Below are 21,111 nucleotides of genomic sequence, written 5' to 3' on the forward strand. Positions count from 1 at the left end.
TGCTGTGCATTAGCAAAGGGCTGTCACATCTCCGGGGCTGAGTTTAGTTGTGTTGTGCATGGCACTTTCGTTAGGTGGGCTCGGCTTTGTTGTGGAATAAACTGAAATCATCCAAATGTTTCATTTATCGGGCTGAACACTCCAAGCGTTTTGTGTGCGTGTGTGTGTGTAATTTTCGGCCATTAACCTCTGTCATTGATACCCAACTCCATTTCCAGTGCCTTTACGACTGGGCCTTAACTGAAGTGTCTGTTCGTGTTTCAGCCAATCAGTGAGCAATAGCTGGCAGACGGTGGCAAACCATGTAAAGACCACCCTCTACACAGTGAGAGGACTGCGGCCCAATACCATCTACTTGTTCATGGTCAGAGCCATCAACCCCCAAGGCCTCAGTGACCCGAGCCCCATGTCAGATCCTGTACGCACACAAGGTAATTTCAAGAGCTGTAGACATGATTGGTTCTAGAAGCAGGCAGTAAAGCGGGTCTTTAAGAACAAAAGGAGGCATGAGGAAAGATAAATGTGTCTGCATTGCTCATTATAAGGACTCACTAGATCCGAGGCTGTTTAGAAGGCCAGGTGCTGTTCACCTTGGTGAGTATGTCTTCTTTCTGGAAGTGTCAGGGTCTATCTAAGACAAAATAAACACAGTAATGAGATATATTTACATAGTAAGAGTGAATCAACTAATGTAGGGCTTTACTGTATTTTAAAGGGAAGAAACGTTTCTCCTTCTTGGAAATTAATTATACAGTATCAAAAAGTGATCTGGAATGGGTAAGATGTCCTGATAAAGATATCATTACTCCCTGTTGCTCGGGAATTCTGTTTTTAGAGCGCAGTGGGTCTCAAGGTGTGGTTTGCATGGAAGCAGCATCTCATCACCTGAGGCCAGGTTAGAAATGCAGGTTCTCAGGCCCCCTCTCCGATGCTCCCAGGGTGGGGCCCAGTAGTCTGTGTTCAGGTGCCCAGCAGATGTTGCTGATGTTCTTGACAAGTTTGACAAGCATCGCTACAGTGTCTTTTGCTAAACCAGACGTTTAAAGGAGCAATTGGTTTCAGAAAGGGGTAAATCACGTTTTCTGCCAAGGTATGTAATTCTTTTGACAAAAAAAAAAAAACAAAAAACAAAACCCACCCAGAACTTTATAAGATGAAAATGGAAGATTTCTCCCCTCATCTTTAGTAGCCTGTCTCTTCCAAATGAGAAGTCACTGGAGTCTAGGAGTTAATATAAGATATAGCATTATAATTTCTCTTCCTACTAGTAGAAAAAGATAATTAATAAAACAGAAATGGTGGCTTTATTATTTGTTACAACCTATTTCCCACAGGGTTCTTGAGAAAGGGTTAACTATTTCTTATTTGTAAAAGGCTTTGTACAAGATATAATTCAAAGTAGTATTTTTATACTATGAAAAGCACCATACAGCCATAAAATATTATTATAATTACAATGTAGTTCAGCGATAGTTACTAGCATGCTATTATAACGGAGAAGGGCTCCTTACAGGAATCGAGTGAAATAAAGTTACCACGTGATTTTGCAACGTTGCTGACATGGTGACAGTGAAGGGAGGAGGCGGTGCCACTTCTCTATTGTTCTCTCCGCAGTAATGTGATTAATTTTTCCATAATGATAAAGGACCTGTAGGTAAAGAACCTGTCTCAAGAGAAAGAAAAAGTACAACAAGGAATTTGAAGACCTGAGACTGGTTATATTTTACCTTGCCTGGATCCGATTGTTTTTACTGTGTCTGAATTTAATGAGTAAATTAAATTAAATTATTGAACTTGAGAAGGAAAAGGTGTATGGTTTTAAGTCAGGAAATTATGGTACCTGGATCATTTTTACCTGTGTAGATAGAAATAGTTTTTGTGTCTAGTCAGAATGGAAGGTGGGAAATAAAAGAATGTGGACGACTTTGGGTGTGATTAAACCCGGCAGACCTTGATCATTCAATAACTGTGCCAGTCACTAAATCTTGACTCATAAAATAACTTCTCCGTGTAAAGGTCAAAAAAGATTAATGAAAAGTTGTTTGTGATCTGACTTGTTCCAGTTGAGAGACTATAGAGAGCAAAAAAGACTTATGTCCTCTTAACAGATGTTTAATAGGAAAGCTCATGTTTTCTGTCTGAATGTCAGGACCATTTTTTGACACCACTTTGAGCAGCTTTGCAATTTGTAAAGCTCTTCCTTTCAAAGAACACTTTGCTGTATGAGCTCTTATTTTTTAAGGATATTAAATACCATATAATTTAGAATTATTTTAACAAGCCACCAAATACTTGCACCATCAACATCACAATAGACCATAGATATGTCCACAAACATTAACATTATGCACCTAATCATTAATTTTTTGTTTTGTTTTAAATCAAACTTGCAATACCGTTTATGTTAAGGATGAAAAAAGTGGAACTGGAAAAAATCACCAAAGTGTAGTTCCTAATTATTTATGTCCCAATTTAAGTTATGGCTGAAATATGCACTTAAAATATTTTTACACGAGTATGGCATTGTGGCCCGAGAAAACAGAAGAAAACGAGATTAAGAAAATAAATCAATTTAAATTGGACTTCCTTTCTTAGATAAGGTAGTTGGAGGGGGAAAAAAAATCAACTTAACATTATAGTGCACCAGTTAAAGAAGCTGATTTCAGTATGTGTGAAATTCAGTATTTGACATCAATTTCACGGGCTTGGGAGTCTATAATTTATATTTTTAATGGACACAGAACATAAACCATTATATGGGACAATAGAAGAGTATTTAAGTGAATGGTAAGTAAGGGGCCAGAACAAGGTAGGGCTGAGGCCATGTCATTCTAAACATGGCAACTCTGTTTTCCTTCCTTCCCCCGCCCCACCCCATGCAATAGTTTCAAAAAGCAGGTGCATCGCCTGTTGTCACGTTAGAATGTTTTGTCGTCGTTGGTAATTCTCACCCTCAGGTATTTTTCCCATTGATTTTTAGAGACAGTGGAAGCGGGGGGAGAGAGAACTGATGTGAGACTCGCGCGTTAGTTGCCTCCGGAAGGAGCCCCACCAGGGCCAGATTGAGCCTGCAGCCCCCATACTTGCCCTCGACTGGGAATCGAACCCTGGACCCTCTGGTGCACAGGCCGATGCTCTAACCACCGAGCACACTGACCAGGGCTTACTTTACAGCATTCTCTCAGTATTCTAAGTGTTTTGGTCAGAAGTATTTTTGTGGATTTAGAGGGCGTCTTCCCCTTCTTTCCCTCACTCTGTTTACCTTTAGTAACATAATTCACTTTTCCAGTCCCTCTGATTCCTTTTCTTCCACATTCCTAGACTGAAATAGATGGAGTAAGAACACACAGTTTACTAATCGGGACAGAGAATTAAATAAATTCCTCAACAGCAGTTTTCAGATATCACTCTACTAACTACCCAAGACTGTCTTTCAACATCTATGTAAAACTGATGTTTCCAGAGAAGTCTCACACAGAGCATATTTTATGCTTTAATAAGAAAATAATGAGACTTCCCACAATAGTGTATTTGAATGGGGTGAGGGATTTCATAGACTCTTTTATTAATATTATTTTAGTGAAGATAAATATAATCTTTCAAATTATGTTCGAGCATGGTGGTATGTATATAAATACTCTTTAATGTTTTTGTCATAAAGGGTTTTTATTTTTCCCCTGTGATTATTTCTAATGGCATAATATTGGCTCATGTAATATACATTGGAATTTTACTATGAGTTTTTAAAACTTGCAGATATCAGCCCACCAGCACAAGGCGTGGACCATAGACAAGTACAGAAGGAACTAGGAGATGTCATAGTCCGTCTTCACACTCCAGTTGTACTGACTCCCACGACTGTTCAAGTCACATGGACGGTAAGTTTTCAAAGGCCATATTAATAGTAGTGTCTTTTATTGTTTTAAGAAAACTAGCCAAAAAAGAAAGAACAAGTTTAAAAAAATAGTAATAAAACCCCTTCCCATTCAAAATCAAGGCGTAAGTAATGGCAAAAAGAGAAGAATTCAATAAATAAAAGAATAAATATAAGAAAAAGACTGATTGCAATATAAACAGAACATATTCTGTCTTCTGAATTTTTAACAGCTTTGTTGAGATATAATTCATATAGCAGGGTTAAAATGTACAACTCAACGGTTTTTAGTATACTTACAGGGTTGTACAATCATCCCCGAAACCTGGTTTTAAACACGTCGCCATCCCAAAGTGAAACCCTGTGCCCATTAGCCATGGCTTCTCCGTTTCATTTTGCACCACTAATCTACTCTGTCTGTAAATTAGCCTATTGCTTTTATAGGAATGAAATCATGCAATACGTGGCCTTTTGTGTCTGGCTTCTTTCACTCAGCATAATGTTCTTGAGGTTCATTCATGTTATAACATGTGTCAATATTTTGTTCCTTTTATTACCTAATGGCATTCCATCCCTGTACTGATATGTCATGTACATCTGTTTATCCATTCGATGCACCTTTAAGTTGTTTCTACTTTAGGCGACCATGAATGATGGTGCTGTGAACATTTGTGTACAAGTCGACATATGTTTTCATTTCTCTTGGCACATATCTAGGAATTGTTGAATAATATGATAATGCTTTGTTTAACATAAATAGACATTCCTTAGAGAAATGTCTGTTTAAATTATTTACCGATTTTTAAATTGGATTGTTTGTCTCCTTATTATAGTCTTGTAAGAATTCTTTATATATTAGATACAACTTGTTGATCAGATATATGATTTGTAAATATTTTCTCCTAATCTGCGGTTTGTTTCTTACTTTCTTAATAGTGTTATTTGAAGCACAAAAGATTTTAATTTTGATGAAGATTTCTTGTGAATTTAAACCAAACATCTTTATATTCTTTAATCTGAATCTCATCCAGCATCACCAAACATATATATTTATAATTTTAATAATTTGACATATAATAAAAAATTAATGGGTTTAAGAAATCAATTAATATTTTAATATATGCCAAAGTGTTCAATTGCATGCATTAATGAATGTCTACCTGCCCACTATTATTTTAAAATACAAAATGTTTTGACCACATAGTAGCCACTTCAGCAGAAACTACAAATAGCATAAAAATAGCCATATTAGTCATATTAGAAAATGCTAACAACTTGTGCATGTACCTGAGTCTACATGTGTGTTTGTTTTGAGAAGAGCTAGATAATCTTCCCCTAGCCTAATACAGTTAGTGCCAACGTTTTCTTTGTGCCCAAGATCCCTCTATTATAATTTTTAAAAATCCATAAGGAACTATATTAGGATGACAGAAGACACATATTCTTTAAACCTCCTGTGGTGTGATAGATCTTGTATACTGTATATGTAATGGACATTTTAGTTTGGGATACCTAGAAAAGTTTTTACTTTAATCGTAATCCTAATTAGAAAGTATAATTATTTCTCTATTTTTATTGTTTTTGTTTGTTTTTGTTGTACAAGAATGACTATAAGTAAAAAAAATGAAATCTGAATTACCATTCCTCCAAGGTTCTTTAGGGAAATAGTTATTTCCCCTATTACCATTCACTTCCTCAACAAAAGGTGAGAAAAGAAAACTGCCCGGTTATTTTTCATCAGTTCTTAATTACTTATGTTTGAAATAGAAAACACAGTGAATTGAGTTTTTCCAGTGTCCTCTCAGTAATAAACCCATTGAACAAATACAGTTCAACAGCCTTTTTTGAGAGCCAGTTTGAGCCCGATGTGCATGTGGGGAGCACAGGTCTGCCTGGGGGAACCCTGTGCATTCTTGACAGTGCCCAGGGATACGTGCAGATGTGCTCCCTACAGACAGAGGTTCAGTCAGAGGAGCGATTAAACACCAGAGAAGGTATCACCGCTCATCCACTTCTCTACGAAGAAATATGGAGGCATTATCTGAGGACAGGAGAAACTTAGTGACATTAAACCTACTTAGTTTAATTTTATAATTTTAGAAAAGGAAACCAACGCAGACAGGTTGAATAATGTTCCTAATATCCCATGTATATTTACAGATAACAATAGCATTAGAATTTCCTTACTTCAAATTGGCTTGTAGTGTTTTCACTGTAAAGATAAAATGTAGATAGATACTTAGTTGAACTGAAGGCCTTTTAATGGTGGAATTTCAACATATGCTCCTGGATGGGGCATTTTGTTGTTTCTTAAACCAGACCATCTGATCAGTCACATTTTTGGCCCCTAGTACAAAATTGAGCAGTACTTTAACAAAAATAAAACTAAATTTATAATATTTTAAGAGTAATTATGATTAGGATTACATTGTTTCTAATTCCATTTTTTATATAATTTCACATGGACATATTCTATTTTCTGCATATAATGGTTTCTATTCTTCTGTTCCCATGAAAGGAACATAATGACCTCATCAGTGGCACAGTAGGGGTATTATCTGCCTTGCCTCTTCCATCTTTCTGTAGCTTTCACTAGATACAAAACTAACAAGGCCAAGATAGTTGTATTTTTAATAGCATATTTTTTCTCATTCTCAATTGAAAAAGTCTTCTCTGCTCTCTTGGGAATTTTGAAGGGGCTTTTTAAAGCTGCTTCTAAATGTGGGAATTATTTGGATAAGAATCAGTCATTATGTTCATGAAATTAATTACTTTAAAAGTCATTGAGTTAAAAATAATACATCAAATTATATCAAAACTGCAGGTCAGTAATCTGGGAGTCTTTTCAGGAGAGGGACCTTGTCATACGTGTCTTTATATCCCAAGAAGCTTGTTATTTCTAGTTTTTGTATCTCTCTCCCTCATGAGCTTGACTTTTGAGAGTCTGAAATCTGTAATTTTAATTTCTGTTTCTTCAGAACAAAGCATCATTTATGAAATTGCCTTTCAATAGCTGTCTGTTGAATGGTCAACTCAATTTTTTCATGCGTTTTTTATTTTTAAAAGAAAATGTTCACCTGGTCGAGCGTGGCTCAGAGGTTGAGCGTCAACCTAAGATCCAGGTGATCAGAGTTCGATTCCCGGTCAGGGCACATGCCCGGGTTGCGGGCTCGATCCCCAGTCGGGGGTGTGCAGGAGGCAGCCGATCAATGACTCTCTCATCATTGATGTTTCTACCTCTCTCTCTCCCTCTCTTTTCCTCTCTCTGAAATCAATAAAGATATATTAAAAAAAAAAGGAAAAGGAAAATCTTCAGTTATATCACAAAGTATTGTTCCCCATGAGAGAAGCATGTAGTTGAGAGGTAAGTGTAGTGAAATGAAGCCAGACTGGGGGTGAGATTGGTTTTCAAAGACATTATAACCAACTATTTTATTTTTATGTCGTATTTTTAACTTCCTAAATGTGCATATTTTTAAAAAATATATTATCACATTGTTTGAGTTACAGATGTGTTGGGTTTAAAGGGACAAATATATACCCCAGCCCATGTGTTCAGACTTGGGGCCAAGGGAGGTGGTTTACCAATGGTTGGCACGATCTAGTTACCAAATATACATGATATTTGTGCTTAGAAAACCGTCCACCTGCCCCACAAGACTAATCTTGAAGCATCAATAGTTAGCATTCTAAAAACGACCAATTTTAAAATGAGTGTAGACATAAATGATAAGAGAATGGCTGTTCCACAAAGAAAATAACAGTAAATATTATGTTTAAAAATATTCTGGTGTGTATGTGTGCATGTGTGTTTTGCTTTTGTTCAAGGACAAAAAGTATCACAGACTCTTTTCCCCTAAATATTACAGCTCCTGGAGCTGAAAGAGTGTCCTAGCGAAATAGGCTTTCAGAACTCAGCCACATCCGGATCCGTCCCTTAGCAGACAAAACTCACCTAAGAAAATGTATTTTCAATTTTCAGGTTAGGTAGATTTTTTTTAATTGAAAAGATATATATTAAGCATCTGACTTAAACATTTTAATATAAGTGATCATTTGAAGGCCACATGTAGACCCCCTTTTTTAGAATATCCTTTACTTAACAATGATGCTTTGTCATTGTGCATCTCTAAAACTTGCAAATGCTTTAACCTATAGTAGTCCTCTAATTGTGACTGTGCCCTTGTAATATGGGTGTTACTTGAGTAAATTAAGTAACCTGAGACTCAGAAAGTGTAAGAGACTAAGCTGTAACTCAGCTGAGACTGAACCTCTCTTCATCATTTCACTTTTTCCTTAAGAGAACTTTTTTTTATGCACGTTTCAGAAAATACCAATTTTTAAAATTCTATAAACCCATGGAATTGTGTCCAGCCAGACTCATAATAAGAATGGTAATAAAACTAGTAACAAGCATATGGTTTAACTTGAAAATGACCACCTGTCAAAATGTGCTTCAGAAGTCAATGGTGTAGAATGCATAGCCAATAAAAATCCCACCTAGTTTTGCAAAGGTAATGTTCAGCATTTTCATTTTTGCTTCCACCTGTGACAACAATTTTTTTTCTGAAAAAGAATGCATTACAACTGCACACAATCGGGTTAAACTATTTAGTTATTAAGTGGGTCATTAGAAAATACTGGCTGAAGGCATGTACACTGAAGTGAGCAAGGTAATGTTGTGTAGTAAACATTAGGTTCATAAAGTCCCTAAAACACTTAATTAATGAAAACCAAACATGGATAAAACCAATTTACCCTGATTTACAGACTCCCTTCATCTGGAAACAGCTGCTTAATGTTCTTCTTAAAAACACAGCTTGCTTCTTTCAGTATTAACAAGCTATTATTGTGAGTTATGTCTTTCTTTCAGTATATAAATTCACTTAAAGTGAATGCAGAGAAGTTTATAAAATGCAAGCTTAATGTTGTTTTAACATATGTTGTGGCGATTTTTTTGAACAGTGACAGTTTTGATGAAGGGTATCTCTCTTTGGCTCTCATAAATTCAACTTTTGGCTTTTTAGTTGCCTAGTTTTATAATGTCAAAACCGCTGCTTTTCAAAAAATACATCCATTGGTACAAAACACAAAAGTGTGGCATGGCTAAGGATCCAAAGGTCATGGCTCTGGCATCAGAGCTGGGCTTTCTTTTTCATGGCCTGATCTCCTAAAGAGTAGCACTGACTTCAGCAAATCCGTGAGGGTTAGATAGCTGCCAGGCGGGGAAAGGAGCTCCTACTCCTGGATGCTCATCACTGATCCTGGAATTAGCTGTACGTAGAAACACACAAGCTTATGATCACCAACTTCGTGAGTTTTTCTAACTTGGACATTCTAAATACAGAAAAAAGAAATCCCTCTGTTCCATGATATTTTAACTGAGATTCTGCAAAAATTTTGTAAATGCTGCAACTCAAGAAGTTAGAATTTAATACATGAAAGAATAGCATTTGTTTATAATGTGTTAACAATTGAATAAAGAAATTTTTAACAAACCGAAGTCACCATTACCTCCTTTTATCATTACCTCTTCTATTTCCTCTCTCCGCAAACTTCCTAAAACGAGGTCTTCCCACCTCTTCTCCATTAAATTTTACACTTCCCTTGACTGTGAGATCTGTTGAGTGAAAGGCCTTTTAGAGCATAACTAGCAAACTGTAATATATGGGATGTTAATTGGAGAAGGTGCTATGGAAGTTATATTTGTCAGGAGACATGGCAAGACATTAAAAAGCAAGCTAAAAGTCCTTTTCTCCTTGAAAATGAGAAAAAAAAAAAAAGGTAATACTTCAGTAAAGATTGCTTCGTAAATGTATTAAGAGAACATGTTTCATTTCTGGCTTACTTTTTTATGTATTAGGTTTTATATAGTTATTATGAGTGAACAAAAAAGTTTTTTTAAATTTCTATTTGATATGAGTTTTCAGATTCAAAATCTCATATTTTCATCTAAAAACAGCCGCTTATCCTCTGTAGCTTAAGTGAATGAAAGAATCAAGAAAGTTGTCAAATTGTGCCAGTGGTGGGGCTACTGGTAAATTAATACAAATTTTTAATATTTGTTGAGGGGAATAAGCTTTTTTTATGCATTTAAAACAGACTCTATAGCTACACAACTGTCAGTCTCTCTCGCATGCTTCCTCCACCCACAGGGATTGGACACAAGCTGTCCCCGCTTTCCTTCCACTGGGGAAATCCCACTGTCCTTGTAGATCAGGGACACCTTCCTTCCTGCTCCAGCCAGCTTCCTCTCCCCTCCAGGCTCCCTTAGCTCCCTGGACGTCTCCGCCCCAGCACTGGCTTGTGTCTGTTTGTCGGGACCGCAACTTGGACATTGGTCGGGTGATCGTGAGGCAATGCCGGCCTTCCTCACGGGCTCTGCGCACCATGAGGCAGGGACTGATTACTTCATTCTCTTTTTTATCCCCGGATTTTAGGAAAATTCCTGGTGCTTATTAGTAGGAACCCAAACACTGTTTTGAGTGAGCAAAGGTATGAGTGAATGGACAAGGGCTGAGAGTGGCAGTCCCTGACGAGGAGCACATTATATGCAACCACACAAGCAGCAATTGTTGTGGGTAGAAAAGGGACAAGCAGATAAGAAACGGAGCTGGGAAAATCGGCAGGTCTAGGTCTTGACAGGACTTTGTGCTAATCCAAAGAACTTGAATTAAGTAGGTATCTTGGATTCCGTGAACGATTTTAAACAGGAGAGAGAGTTGTTCCACTCGTCCCTTTGGGAATAGTAACTTGGGAGCGGTGTGAACTCAGATTTGGAAGAGCACATAAGAGCTGGGTGTGAGTTAGAAAGCCGTGGCGTCACTCGGGTGATGGCTGATGAGCACCCCAACAGGGACAAAGAAATGAGAGTGGATCCCCGTAACGTCTGAAACACTCCCTTCCATTTCAGAAGCTTATTGCTCTGTTTTTCAGGTTGATCGCCAGCCCCAGTTTATTCAAGGCTACCGGGTGATGTATCGTCAGACCTCAGGCCTGCAGGCGACACCAACGTGGCAGAATTTAGACGCCAAAGTCCCAAATGAGCGAAATGCTGTCTTAGTCAACCTGAAGAAGGGCGTGACTTACGAAATTAAAGTTCGACCTTATTTTAATGAGTTCCAAGGAATGGATAGTGAATCTAAAACAGTCCGTACTACCGAAGAAGGTCAGTCTTTAGATTTCTAACATTAACCAAACTGGAACCATAATGAAACCAATTTCTGTTGAAGTTCTAGTTTATCATCTTTCTTGGAAGAGTAGCAAGAGAGACTCTAAACATGAATCCAGGAAATGTTATTTTTCTCTTTTTATTCTGAGAATTCCATAAAATCTGACAACTAAAAAAAAAAAAAAAAAAGACATTCAGTAATTTGTAAACACTTGCCCCAAATCTTGTTTGTCAGTACATTGGAATTTGATTATAATATTTTTCCACATATTTTTTACATGGATTAGGCTCACTTAGCTTCGTTGAAAGACAAGCTTCTGGGAACTCAAGAGCACAGGCTATTCATTGTCCCTCCTCTTTTTTTGACACAGTAAAGCATGACATTTTCTTCTTGAAGTGTCCTTCCCTGTGGCTTCTGCCGGTCTGACTCATAATTTCTAATTCAGAAAGCTGTTTGCAACAGCTTTCTTCCTGGTGTCCTTTCCTCCCCTCTCCTCTTTGGAACTTTTCTTGCCTGCACTTTAAGGTCAACCTGTGATAGACATGAAATAAATGTAAGACTCCACCTCCATTTACCAGTGTCTCCTTTACTTAACTAGAGGCTTATAATATATTCTATCATAAAAGTGAAAAAAAAAGTCACATCCCGAATATATTTCTTCCCTTTTCTGCTTTTTTACTAATTTTTTGTATATGCTCCCATAAAAAAATATTTTTTTCTAAACATATTTAATATAAATTAATGTACTAACCTTAAGAAAATGTATATAGGTTGCTCACGCTAACATGTAGATGCTCATGTGTGACCAAAGAGCTTTCCAAGTATGTATGTCTTATAATAAGCAACACAGTGAAAATATCATCACCTTAGAAGTCTGTGTTTTTAAAGGCATGACTAATTTATCTTTAGGAAATGTAAAGAAAAAATGACTAAAAATGTATAATAGAGTCATCAGCATTACGTTTTACTTTCCGTTGAAAATGTGCAGAACTGCCGAGCGGGGTAGTTCAGTGCAGAATGCTGCGTGGGAAGCACACATCCAAACTCAATTTCGCCGCAGTTAGGCCTTTCCCCTGCATTAGGCATTGGTCACCAGTTGTGGCCCGTTCAGCTCCGATTTCTGAGGCCTCGTGAAGGTAGCAAATGGAACTCAGCTGGCCTGTGCCCCGGAGCACTGAGCGGCGATTTGGGTTCTCTCACATCTGTAGAAAGGAGCTGAGCACAGGAGTAATTGACCTGTCAGGAAGCAGGCATGGGGTTCTCTCCCAGCCCGCAGCACGGCCAGTGAGAAACCAGTTCTCACAAGGGATTTTTCAATGCAGTCTACTTCATAACTGCAAAACTGGTAGACAAGTGGCGGGACTTACGTCACGTGCCATGCTTTTGAGCAATGTGATCACATCTGAATGCAAATATGATCATACCTCAGGGAAATGTGTCATGACAAATTTACCGAACATGGGAGACTTTATTGATAGGCTTTAAAAATGTCCTTTACAGTTCAATTGTATATATTTTCAAAGGGCTAAAACTGTGTAGAGTTAGGAAAGCATAGACCCTTTTATATAAAATCCTTTCAGTTTTGTTTTGACTGTTAGTATTTTGATACTGATTTTTCTTCCTTCGTTTTAAACTCAGGGAGTCACTGAGAATTTATGTTTTCCACTAGAATTAGTGTTTGTTAGCTCTCACATACGCTTTTATGGGAGACACTGCAGTCTAAAATCAGAAAATCTTTCTCACTCACCTTTTTCCTCAGTGTGATTACAGGAGAAACCATAAAAGAAGAGAAAGTAAGAAGTTAAAATGTGTCCGTGTCACATTTGACCCAACATGAACTGTTTTCATTTCTCCCTTCAAAGTTCCTTGCCCATCAATATAAAATAAGTCTAAAATCTTAAATTATGAGTCCATTTAGAACAATTATTTTTCCCGATATGAAAACACAAGTATTTTTGTTGTTGATGAAATGTGTAGCTGTATTTCTGCTTTTATTTAATAAACGTAAACTAAAATAAATAGGTTGTCAATAAGGCCACCACTCCGAGGCAATGACTAATAAAATTTTGTTTACATACTCTCAGAATATTTTTATAGCAGTATTTTGTTCTGTTTTCAGAAAGAGAGCCCATGAGAGTCAAAAGAATCAAAGGTCTAGAATTAGACCTGTGTTCAGATTCTACCTGTTGCTTTTACCTGCTGAGGTGCTTGTGAGAATTAAATCTGACGCTTAGCTCTGTGCTGGGAACACAGAAAATACTCATCAGAACGTTAGCGGTGACGTTCACTGATCAGTACCTGTTGCCACAGCTACTGTATTTGCTTTAAACCCATTCACTCTGTAAGACACAGTGTATAAACCCGTCACTGCCGACTGCTTTGTGCGCTCCTGGCAGCAGCCAGCGCCTCCTGCCCGCTGCCCCGCATTCGCCTTCTGCGGGCCCCTTGGCGCACAGGCGCGAGAGCCTGTGCTCACTCTGATTGCCTCCTCTGCAGCCCCCAGCGCCCCTCCGCAGTCTGTCACCGTGCTCACGGTTGGAAGCCACAACAGCACAAGCATCAGTGTTTCCTGGGATCCTCCCCCTCCAGATCATCAGAACGGAATCATCCAGGAGTACAAGGTAGGGCCTGCGCCAAGAAGGAAGGCCCACGCAGAGGGGTCCCAGGGAAGCTCAGTGCCACATGGATGAGCTCCATCTCCGGTGTCCCTCTTTTTGAGTCTGAGTGTCATTAATTTTTTATATCTTTGTGCCACAGGCCAAGAAACAAATGGATAGGGGATTGGAACCTAAGTCTTAGGGCACAGATAACGCAGACTCAGTTGCACAAGTGAACCACAAGAGTGGAGTGGCTTTTTGCTATTAGATTTCTGTGTAACAGCCTTAGAGCAGCGTTTTTGAATTGTGTTCTCAGAAAAAGATGCTTCGGGAGTTGAGAGACGTGGGCTGTGACTAGGAGGGTGGGCAACACCACTTCCACTCTTCAGTTCTGCTTCTATCAATTTACTGAAGTTTTGTAAAATATTTTATTCAAAAAAAGAAGCCATTAAAAAAACAAATTTTGTAAACACTGTTGTACCAAAAAAATGGTTTTATCTCATTTTTCAGCTGAGCTAGTTGCTATTTAGAAACAGTATCTATCCATTGTTTCTTCATCATCATTTGATGTTGAAGAGACAAAACGTGTAACTTTGAGAAATAAGATTCTGGGGAGGTGATGTGGTTAGACCACCGGTGAGAGTAAGACACCTCCACATTAAACCTGGCAAAGAATTTAAAACTATGATTATTTTGTTATTAATAAATATTTACATATTTTGACAACTATATACTAGACAGATCTATTAGGATGGAAAACTAGACACCCCACTGGACCCCAGAAATTAATGGCTGTGCGAAATTAAGCTGAATTATTTCACTCAAAACATTGCAGACTGAATTATGTTATTTCTAAGAAAAAAAATAATGAATTTAAAATAGAGTTTTCTGAAATCAGTGGTTAACTTACTGAAAAAATGGAGAGAATGTGCATAAGCACTTAAAATTACTCCACATTATAAAAACATGTGTATAAGAAATATAAGACTAAGGTGCTTTAAAATAGGAAAATTATGTAGATTCTAAAGTTTTACAACTGTTAGGACACATTGTTTTAAGAGTAACAATCTTCTATTGTGTATGCGTGTGTGTTTTAATAAGGTTAGGATTTTACTATTGTATCATCTTAGACTAAATATCCTAAACTTTCATTTACTTAAAAATTGATTTTTTACAACATGATAATTTGTGTCATAAATTATAAACTTTCTCAATCATAAGAAATTGTCATATTTTGGTAATAATATGTAATTAGGTCAGGACTAAATATTCCTCCATAGTAACACAAGTATCACGGTGTAAATCAAAGAAATATACAATTCACAAGAGTTATTTTAAAGAAATAGTTTCAGAAACTTAACTATGTCAGAAGTAAACGCTGTGTGTTCTTTTGTGTCTAGATTATAAAATACTAAATAATATGAATACAAATATGTGCGCATAGCACAGTCTTCTTATAACACATTTGACAGTAACGGAAGATGGTATGCCTTAAAATTTATATCTTACCAGAAGTAAAAATCCAGCTTTCTTCACATCAGTGTTCCAAGACTTCCCACACTTTGTTCTCATGCAAGTGTATGTGTGTGTGGATATATTGATCAATATTAATATTTATTACTGTCCATGTAAATATTCACTTTAATCTCATCTCAGTCAATACCTATAACTTAAGTCAATTAATCTTGTTAACTACTTCTGTGCAAGTTAATATTTTCTTAAATGAAATATAAATTACTTAGATGTTCACCTGCACACTTTGAATATTACAACTCATAATCACCATATCTTAATAGGTTATATGTACAATAAATCTCGATAAGTAAATTAAGCAGAGGAATTTATGTTTTCATCCATATGCAAATGCTCTTTTCAACCAGGGACCCCTATCTAGAGGCATTGAGGGAATTACTTTGTTAGGAGCATTCAATGTGGATTATCGGATACGAAGGAACATGGCACCGTGTCAGCTTTCCTTATTGTTCTTTCCTTAACACACACACACGCACACCCACACTGCAGGAATTAGGCTTTCTAGAATTGTCCTTCCTATAAGTCTAGGAAGTAGATTGATCACTAATAAAATATTTAATCTAACATATCAATCTAATGGTCCGAAATGATCATTTTGCCTTCTTTTGTTATCCACTTCGCATTCCTGTAGATCTGGTGTCTGGGGAACGAAACACGATTTCATGTGAACAAAAGTGTGGATGCAGCCATCCGGTCGGTGGTCATCGGCGGGCTAGCCCCCGGTGTCCAGTACCGCGTGGAGGTGGCCGCGAGCACCAGCGCGGGGGTCGGAGTGCGAAGTGACCCGCAGCCCATCGTGATCGGTGAGTACCGGCCCCGGCCCGTGCTCAGAGCCCGCGGCTGGCGACAAGCAGGTCCTTCTCAGGGCTACGTCCCCACGGTGCTCCTGCAGTAGCGAGTGACAGGGGCAGGGACAGGCAACTGGGTTTGCTGGCGAGAGTTTTTTACCAAAAAAAATGATTATCAGTTGCTCATGCTCTGAAGACTCCCATGAACTTCTTAAAATTATAATTACTAAGAGTTTAACCTCTGAAAGGTTGTTTGAAATGATTTTTAATCAATAATTTCCTTAGTAATTTTGATGCCATTGGCATATAGTAGGAACTCAGGCAATTACGGAAGAAAGCGCATTATGTTTCAAATCTATATGCTTTCTCTTAACCAGGAAAAAAGTCAAAATTTAACCAGAAACAGGCCAAAAGAAACTTTGTAATCTGAATATACTATCCTGAAGAAGAAATCCCTATTAAATCTACTATCATTATTAGAGAAATTTGTTCCCGATCACTATGTTCTTGAATTGCATATAAATGGAATGGTACAGAATATAATATTTTGCATCTGGCTTCTTTTGTTAAACATAATATCTTTGAGATCCACCCATATATATATTAAGCAATTCATGTTTTATCTCTGAGCACTATCAATTTGTGTAATATATCCTATTTTGCTTTCTCTTCAGAGAATGAACATTCTTATGTAAGCCATTTTGAGGACTTTTTTTATTTCTTTGGGAGAAATAACTAGAAGGGGAATGTCTGGGTAATGGATTGAAATACTTTGACTATAAGAGACTTTACACACTTTTTTTCAAATTGCGTAATTTTATAGTCTCACTAGCAAAGAATATTACTTCCAGTATTTCTACATTGCACCAACATCGGATGTTGCCTGTCTGTAATTTTAGCTGTTCTTGTGAGTGTAAAAAGTACTTTACTTCAGTTTTCTTTGAGGATTAAGGATGGTAAGGAACTTTATGCATTATACAGAATGTGCATATTAGACATTCACATATTTTCTTTTGTAAAATTTCTAAGTCTTTTACCTTTTAAAATTATGTTGCTTATCTCTTCTTACTGATTAGGAGGAGTTATAAAACCATTCTGTATACAAATTCTTTGCCATGTGTTTGTGTTGCAAATACTTTTGCTGCTTTGTGACTTCTCTACTTATGTTCTTAATAATATTTTGATGAGCAATAGTTTTAAATTTCAGTGAACTGCAGTTTATCAAACTATTTTTTCATGTTTCATGCTTTCTAAGAAATTGTGTCCTACCTCTAGATAGTGAAGATACTTACTTATGTTTTCTTCTAGAAGCTTTAAAATTTTAACTTTTATGTTTAAGTCTGTAATTCATCTTCAAGTAATTACATGTGGTTTGAGGGCTGAGGCTTATTTATTTCCAAACACATATCGAATTGCATTGGCATCATTTTTGACTTTCCTTTCCACAGTTAAGCACATATGTATGGATCTATTCCTGGATTCCCTATGTTGTTCCATTTCTTTGTATGTCTATCCATCTGCCAAATCACTGTCTTGGTTACTGTAGCTTATAGACAGTCGTGAGATCAGGTAATGTGAATATTCCATTATTTTCTTCTTCTGCACAATTGTTTTGCCTGTTCCAGGCTTGTGTTTTCATATACTTTTCAAATCAGCTTGCCAGTGCCTACAAAATTATGTTGGAATTGTTTCTTGAAAACCATGAATCTATAAATCAAATTGGAGAGATTATACATTTTAATAGTGAGTCTTTCTCTCCAGAATAGGATTATTCTTCATTATTTACCTTAATTTTTTCTCAACAATATTTTGCGGTTTTCCGAGTATGGTTGTGTTAAACTTATTTTCTGAGTATTTGATTTTTTTTACACTAAGTGGACTTATAAAATTTTCTCTTCCAACTATTCTGTATTATATAGAAATTTAATTTTATATATTGCTCTGTTATTGTTATCAGAGGATCACACAAGTGGGATTCCTCCATTGACGGTGGGAGTGGGGTTCTTCGGGAGCCTCTGGAATGAGCACTTTCCAGGCCCCCACAGGAGGGTGAGATGTGGGAAAGGCTTTACTTTCTTAGGGTTTCATTCCTCGGGTTGTAAAGTCCATGCCCCTTGAGCCAGTCCTGAAAGAGTGCAGCTGGGGCTTTAGTAGAGACAGAAGGGGCCCAGTGCCCAGAGTGTCCCTGCCACGGTGGGACTGAGTCCGGGAGAGCATCCGTCTAGTTCAAGTCCATCAGTCCATTAGGTGGGTCCCACATGGCCGTGAGCCTCGGGAGGGAATGCAGGGGAGCACACCCCCTGCGACGGGAGAGCCAGGAGTCCTGCGCAGGGTGCAAAAGAGGGTTAAGAGAAGTGCCCTTGTCCAGGAGTTTAAATATTCAGGGCTTGTAGCCTTGCAGCGGCCCTGCCTGTTCTGGCCACTGACTGGCTCCCAGGTTGACTGACAGGTAAGCATCTTTCTAGACCTTACTGGGCATGCGTGTACTGTCCAGCCCCTTCCCCCAGTGATTTTCAGGGAAAGACTTGCAGGGTGTTAGCTGCAGCTTTCTGGCAAAGCGGTCTAAATGGCATCTTATATTATTTAGTCTCGCCTTTCCTCCTTCCCTGTTATTTAATAACCATGTTATTACAACAGTATCATCATCACCTTATTTAACTTCGCTTATTTATTTTAATAGTTATGAAATAGTTATGAAATACTTCTGAATGTATTTGGATAATCATCTGCTTCCTTTCTTCTGATTTGTGTTAATATAGTCAATTCTATTGAATGGTTTCAAAGATAGATAAACTTTGCTTTCCTGGACTAAATCCCACTTGGTCAGGATATACTATGCTTTTTACAGATATTACTGGATCTGATTTGCTAACATTTTGTAAATAACTTTGTATTTGGCCACGAGGGATATTGATTGGTAGTTGTTTTTTCCCTTCTAATGTCTTTGTCAGGTTTTAGAATCAGGGTTGCTTGCTTTATGAAATGGGTTGGGATTTATTCCTTCCTCCTTTATATTTTGTAAGTATTCTTTCAGGTCTTGTATTATTTCTTCCTTAAATACTTACTAGAATTCAGTGATGATATCTGTTCCTAGAATTTTATTTATTTTGTATGAATTTCCCACTTCCCCTAAGGATTTCCGGTTTTTGCAGAGGTTATTTAGAAGTACATTGTTGAATTTCTTAATGTTTTGAGATTTTCCAGACAGCTTTTAATTACTGATTTCGAATTTAATTTCACCAAGTCATAGCATGTACATTGTATGAACATGGCCTTTTAAATGTGGAGATTTATTTAAATGGACCAGCATTTGTTCTTAGTGAATGTTTCTTATGCATTTGAAAAGTATGTGGATTCTTCTGTTTTAGAGCAGTATGTTCAATAAATGTCAGGTTAAATTAGTTGATAGTATTATTCAGGTGTTTAGTGTTTTTCTGTCTATTTATTCTTTGAATTAATAAAAAAGTTTGGAACTTTATTATAATTTCAAGTGTGTTCATTTCTTCTTTCTGTATATAGATTTCATGTATTTTGTTACTCTGTTTTAAGTGAATGCATTTTAGGATTGTTATATCTTATTAATAAACTTGCCCTTTATCATTACGAAATGCCTTACTCATTTACTACTAAGATTTTTGTCCTGAAATTTACTTTATCTGATATTAGTATTGCCCATCATCTTATTAAGTCTTTAGTCTGTTTTGATTTTGGTAAATAGATTTTTCCATCCTTTTATTTCTGTTTAATAGTTTTTTCCATTCTTTTATTTCTGTTTCTTTGTATTTAATGTTTATTTTTATTTTTAAAGATATATATTGTTAGCTCTTGCTTTTTTACCCAGTATGACAATCTTTGCCTTTTAATTGGCCTGTTTAGACTGTTATCTTTAATTCAATTCATTCCATGTGTTTAGGCTTAATACTATTATCTCATTATTTATTTTCTATCTAGCTTTGTTCCTGTTTATCTAATTTCCTGATTTCTTTTGGATGAACTAAAAAACTTTCTGTATTATATTTTGTGTCTATTATTGGATTATTAAATATACCTCTTTTTTCAATGGTTACTCTAGGATTTGCTTATAATATAAGGATCTTAGAAAATATTTCATTTTTCTTTTTGCTATTGTTATGCCTTTTACTTATATACATGTAATATATGCTAATGTACAACTAAAGAATTCTTATTGGGTGTGATTTAAATTGCCTCCAAATAGAAAGCTATGAAATTGGTAAGATTAACCTTATTTATTTCCCTTTACTCATAGTCCTGCCCTTTGTTACATATATTTTGCCTAAGTTTCTATTTGTGTATGGTGGAGTTGCATGTCCATACTTGTTATTTCTTCATGGGCAGAAATGGAAGTATCCAGTTAATTATTTATTTCATATGATACACTTTTCTGTTCTAGAATTTCCATTTGTTATCTTTTACTTTTTCCACTCTCCTCTGAAATTTCCCCTTATATTTATTTATTAGGACTCTGTTCATTTAAGTTCATGAACATATTGGAGTAGCTGCTTTGAAATTCTTGTCCCCTCGTTTCAACATCTGTATCACCTAAGGGTCTGTTTCTACTGATTTCTTTTTCTCTTGATCTCGGGTCTTCTTTTTCTCATATTTTGTTATTATTTTGCTTATTTTTTATACCTAGTAATTTTTTTTACTGTACACTAGACATTACAGATGACATACTATAAAATTTTGTGAACTTCTGAAGAGTGTTGATTTTGTTCTAGAGGCAGTTATGTGACTAGCTTGTGCTGGCTTGTTTTTTTTACATTTTGTTAGTATGGAGCTGTTTATCTTTCGACCTTATTCTTAAGGCAAAAGCTCAGTTTGATCTCTAGTTCTAAGGCATGGCCCACTTGAGGTTTCAGTGAAAAGCCTAATATGTCTGTCTAGTCCCTCTAAATTGATGAAATGAAAGCTTCAAACATAATCTTCTGTGCAGTGAACAGAAGCTGAAAATGTGTGCTCAGCCTTTTCAGTGTTCTAGCTTTTGGTTCTCACCAGACCCTTGGAGTCTTCTTTCTGCATGGACAGTGTAGAGTTCTCCCCGGGACTGAGGGGGGATTTATGTACAGGTATTGGAATGTCATTCTCCTGTGGCCTCCTCTTTCACATGGTTTCTCTTTTACTTTTCA

The 21,111-nt window shown here is 36.8% G+C and overlaps 1 protein-coding gene across 10 annotated transcripts in view; it reads left to right on the forward strand.

The window, feature by feature from the left end:
- ROBO2 (roundabout guidance receptor 2) overlaps positions 1-21,111 on the forward strand; it is a 557,240-nt gene that overhangs the window by 471,916 nt on the left and 64,213 nt on the right. For all 10 annotated transcript variants that reach the window (XM_016201743.2, XM_016201744.2, XM_016201747.2 and 7 more), the window contains 5 exons: positions 265-431; positions 3,757-3,878; positions 10,811-11,042; positions 13,543-13,667; positions 15,808-15,979. In XM_016201743.2, coding sequence (XP_016057229.2) covers positions 265-431; positions 3,757-3,878; positions 10,811-11,042; positions 13,543-13,667; positions 15,808-15,979 — 818 coding nt within the window. The remainder of the gene's footprint in view (positions 1-264; positions 432-3,756; positions 3,879-10,810; positions 11,043-13,542; positions 13,668-15,807; positions 15,980-21,111) is intronic.

Source organism: Miniopterus natalensis, chromosome 6 (assembly GCF_054644295.1).
Source record: "Miniopterus natalensis isolate mMinNat1 chromosome 6, mMinNat1.hap1, whole genome shotgun sequence".
Taxonomy (NCBI): domain Eukaryota; kingdom Metazoa; phylum Chordata; class Mammalia; order Chiroptera; family Miniopteridae; genus Miniopterus; species Miniopterus natalensis.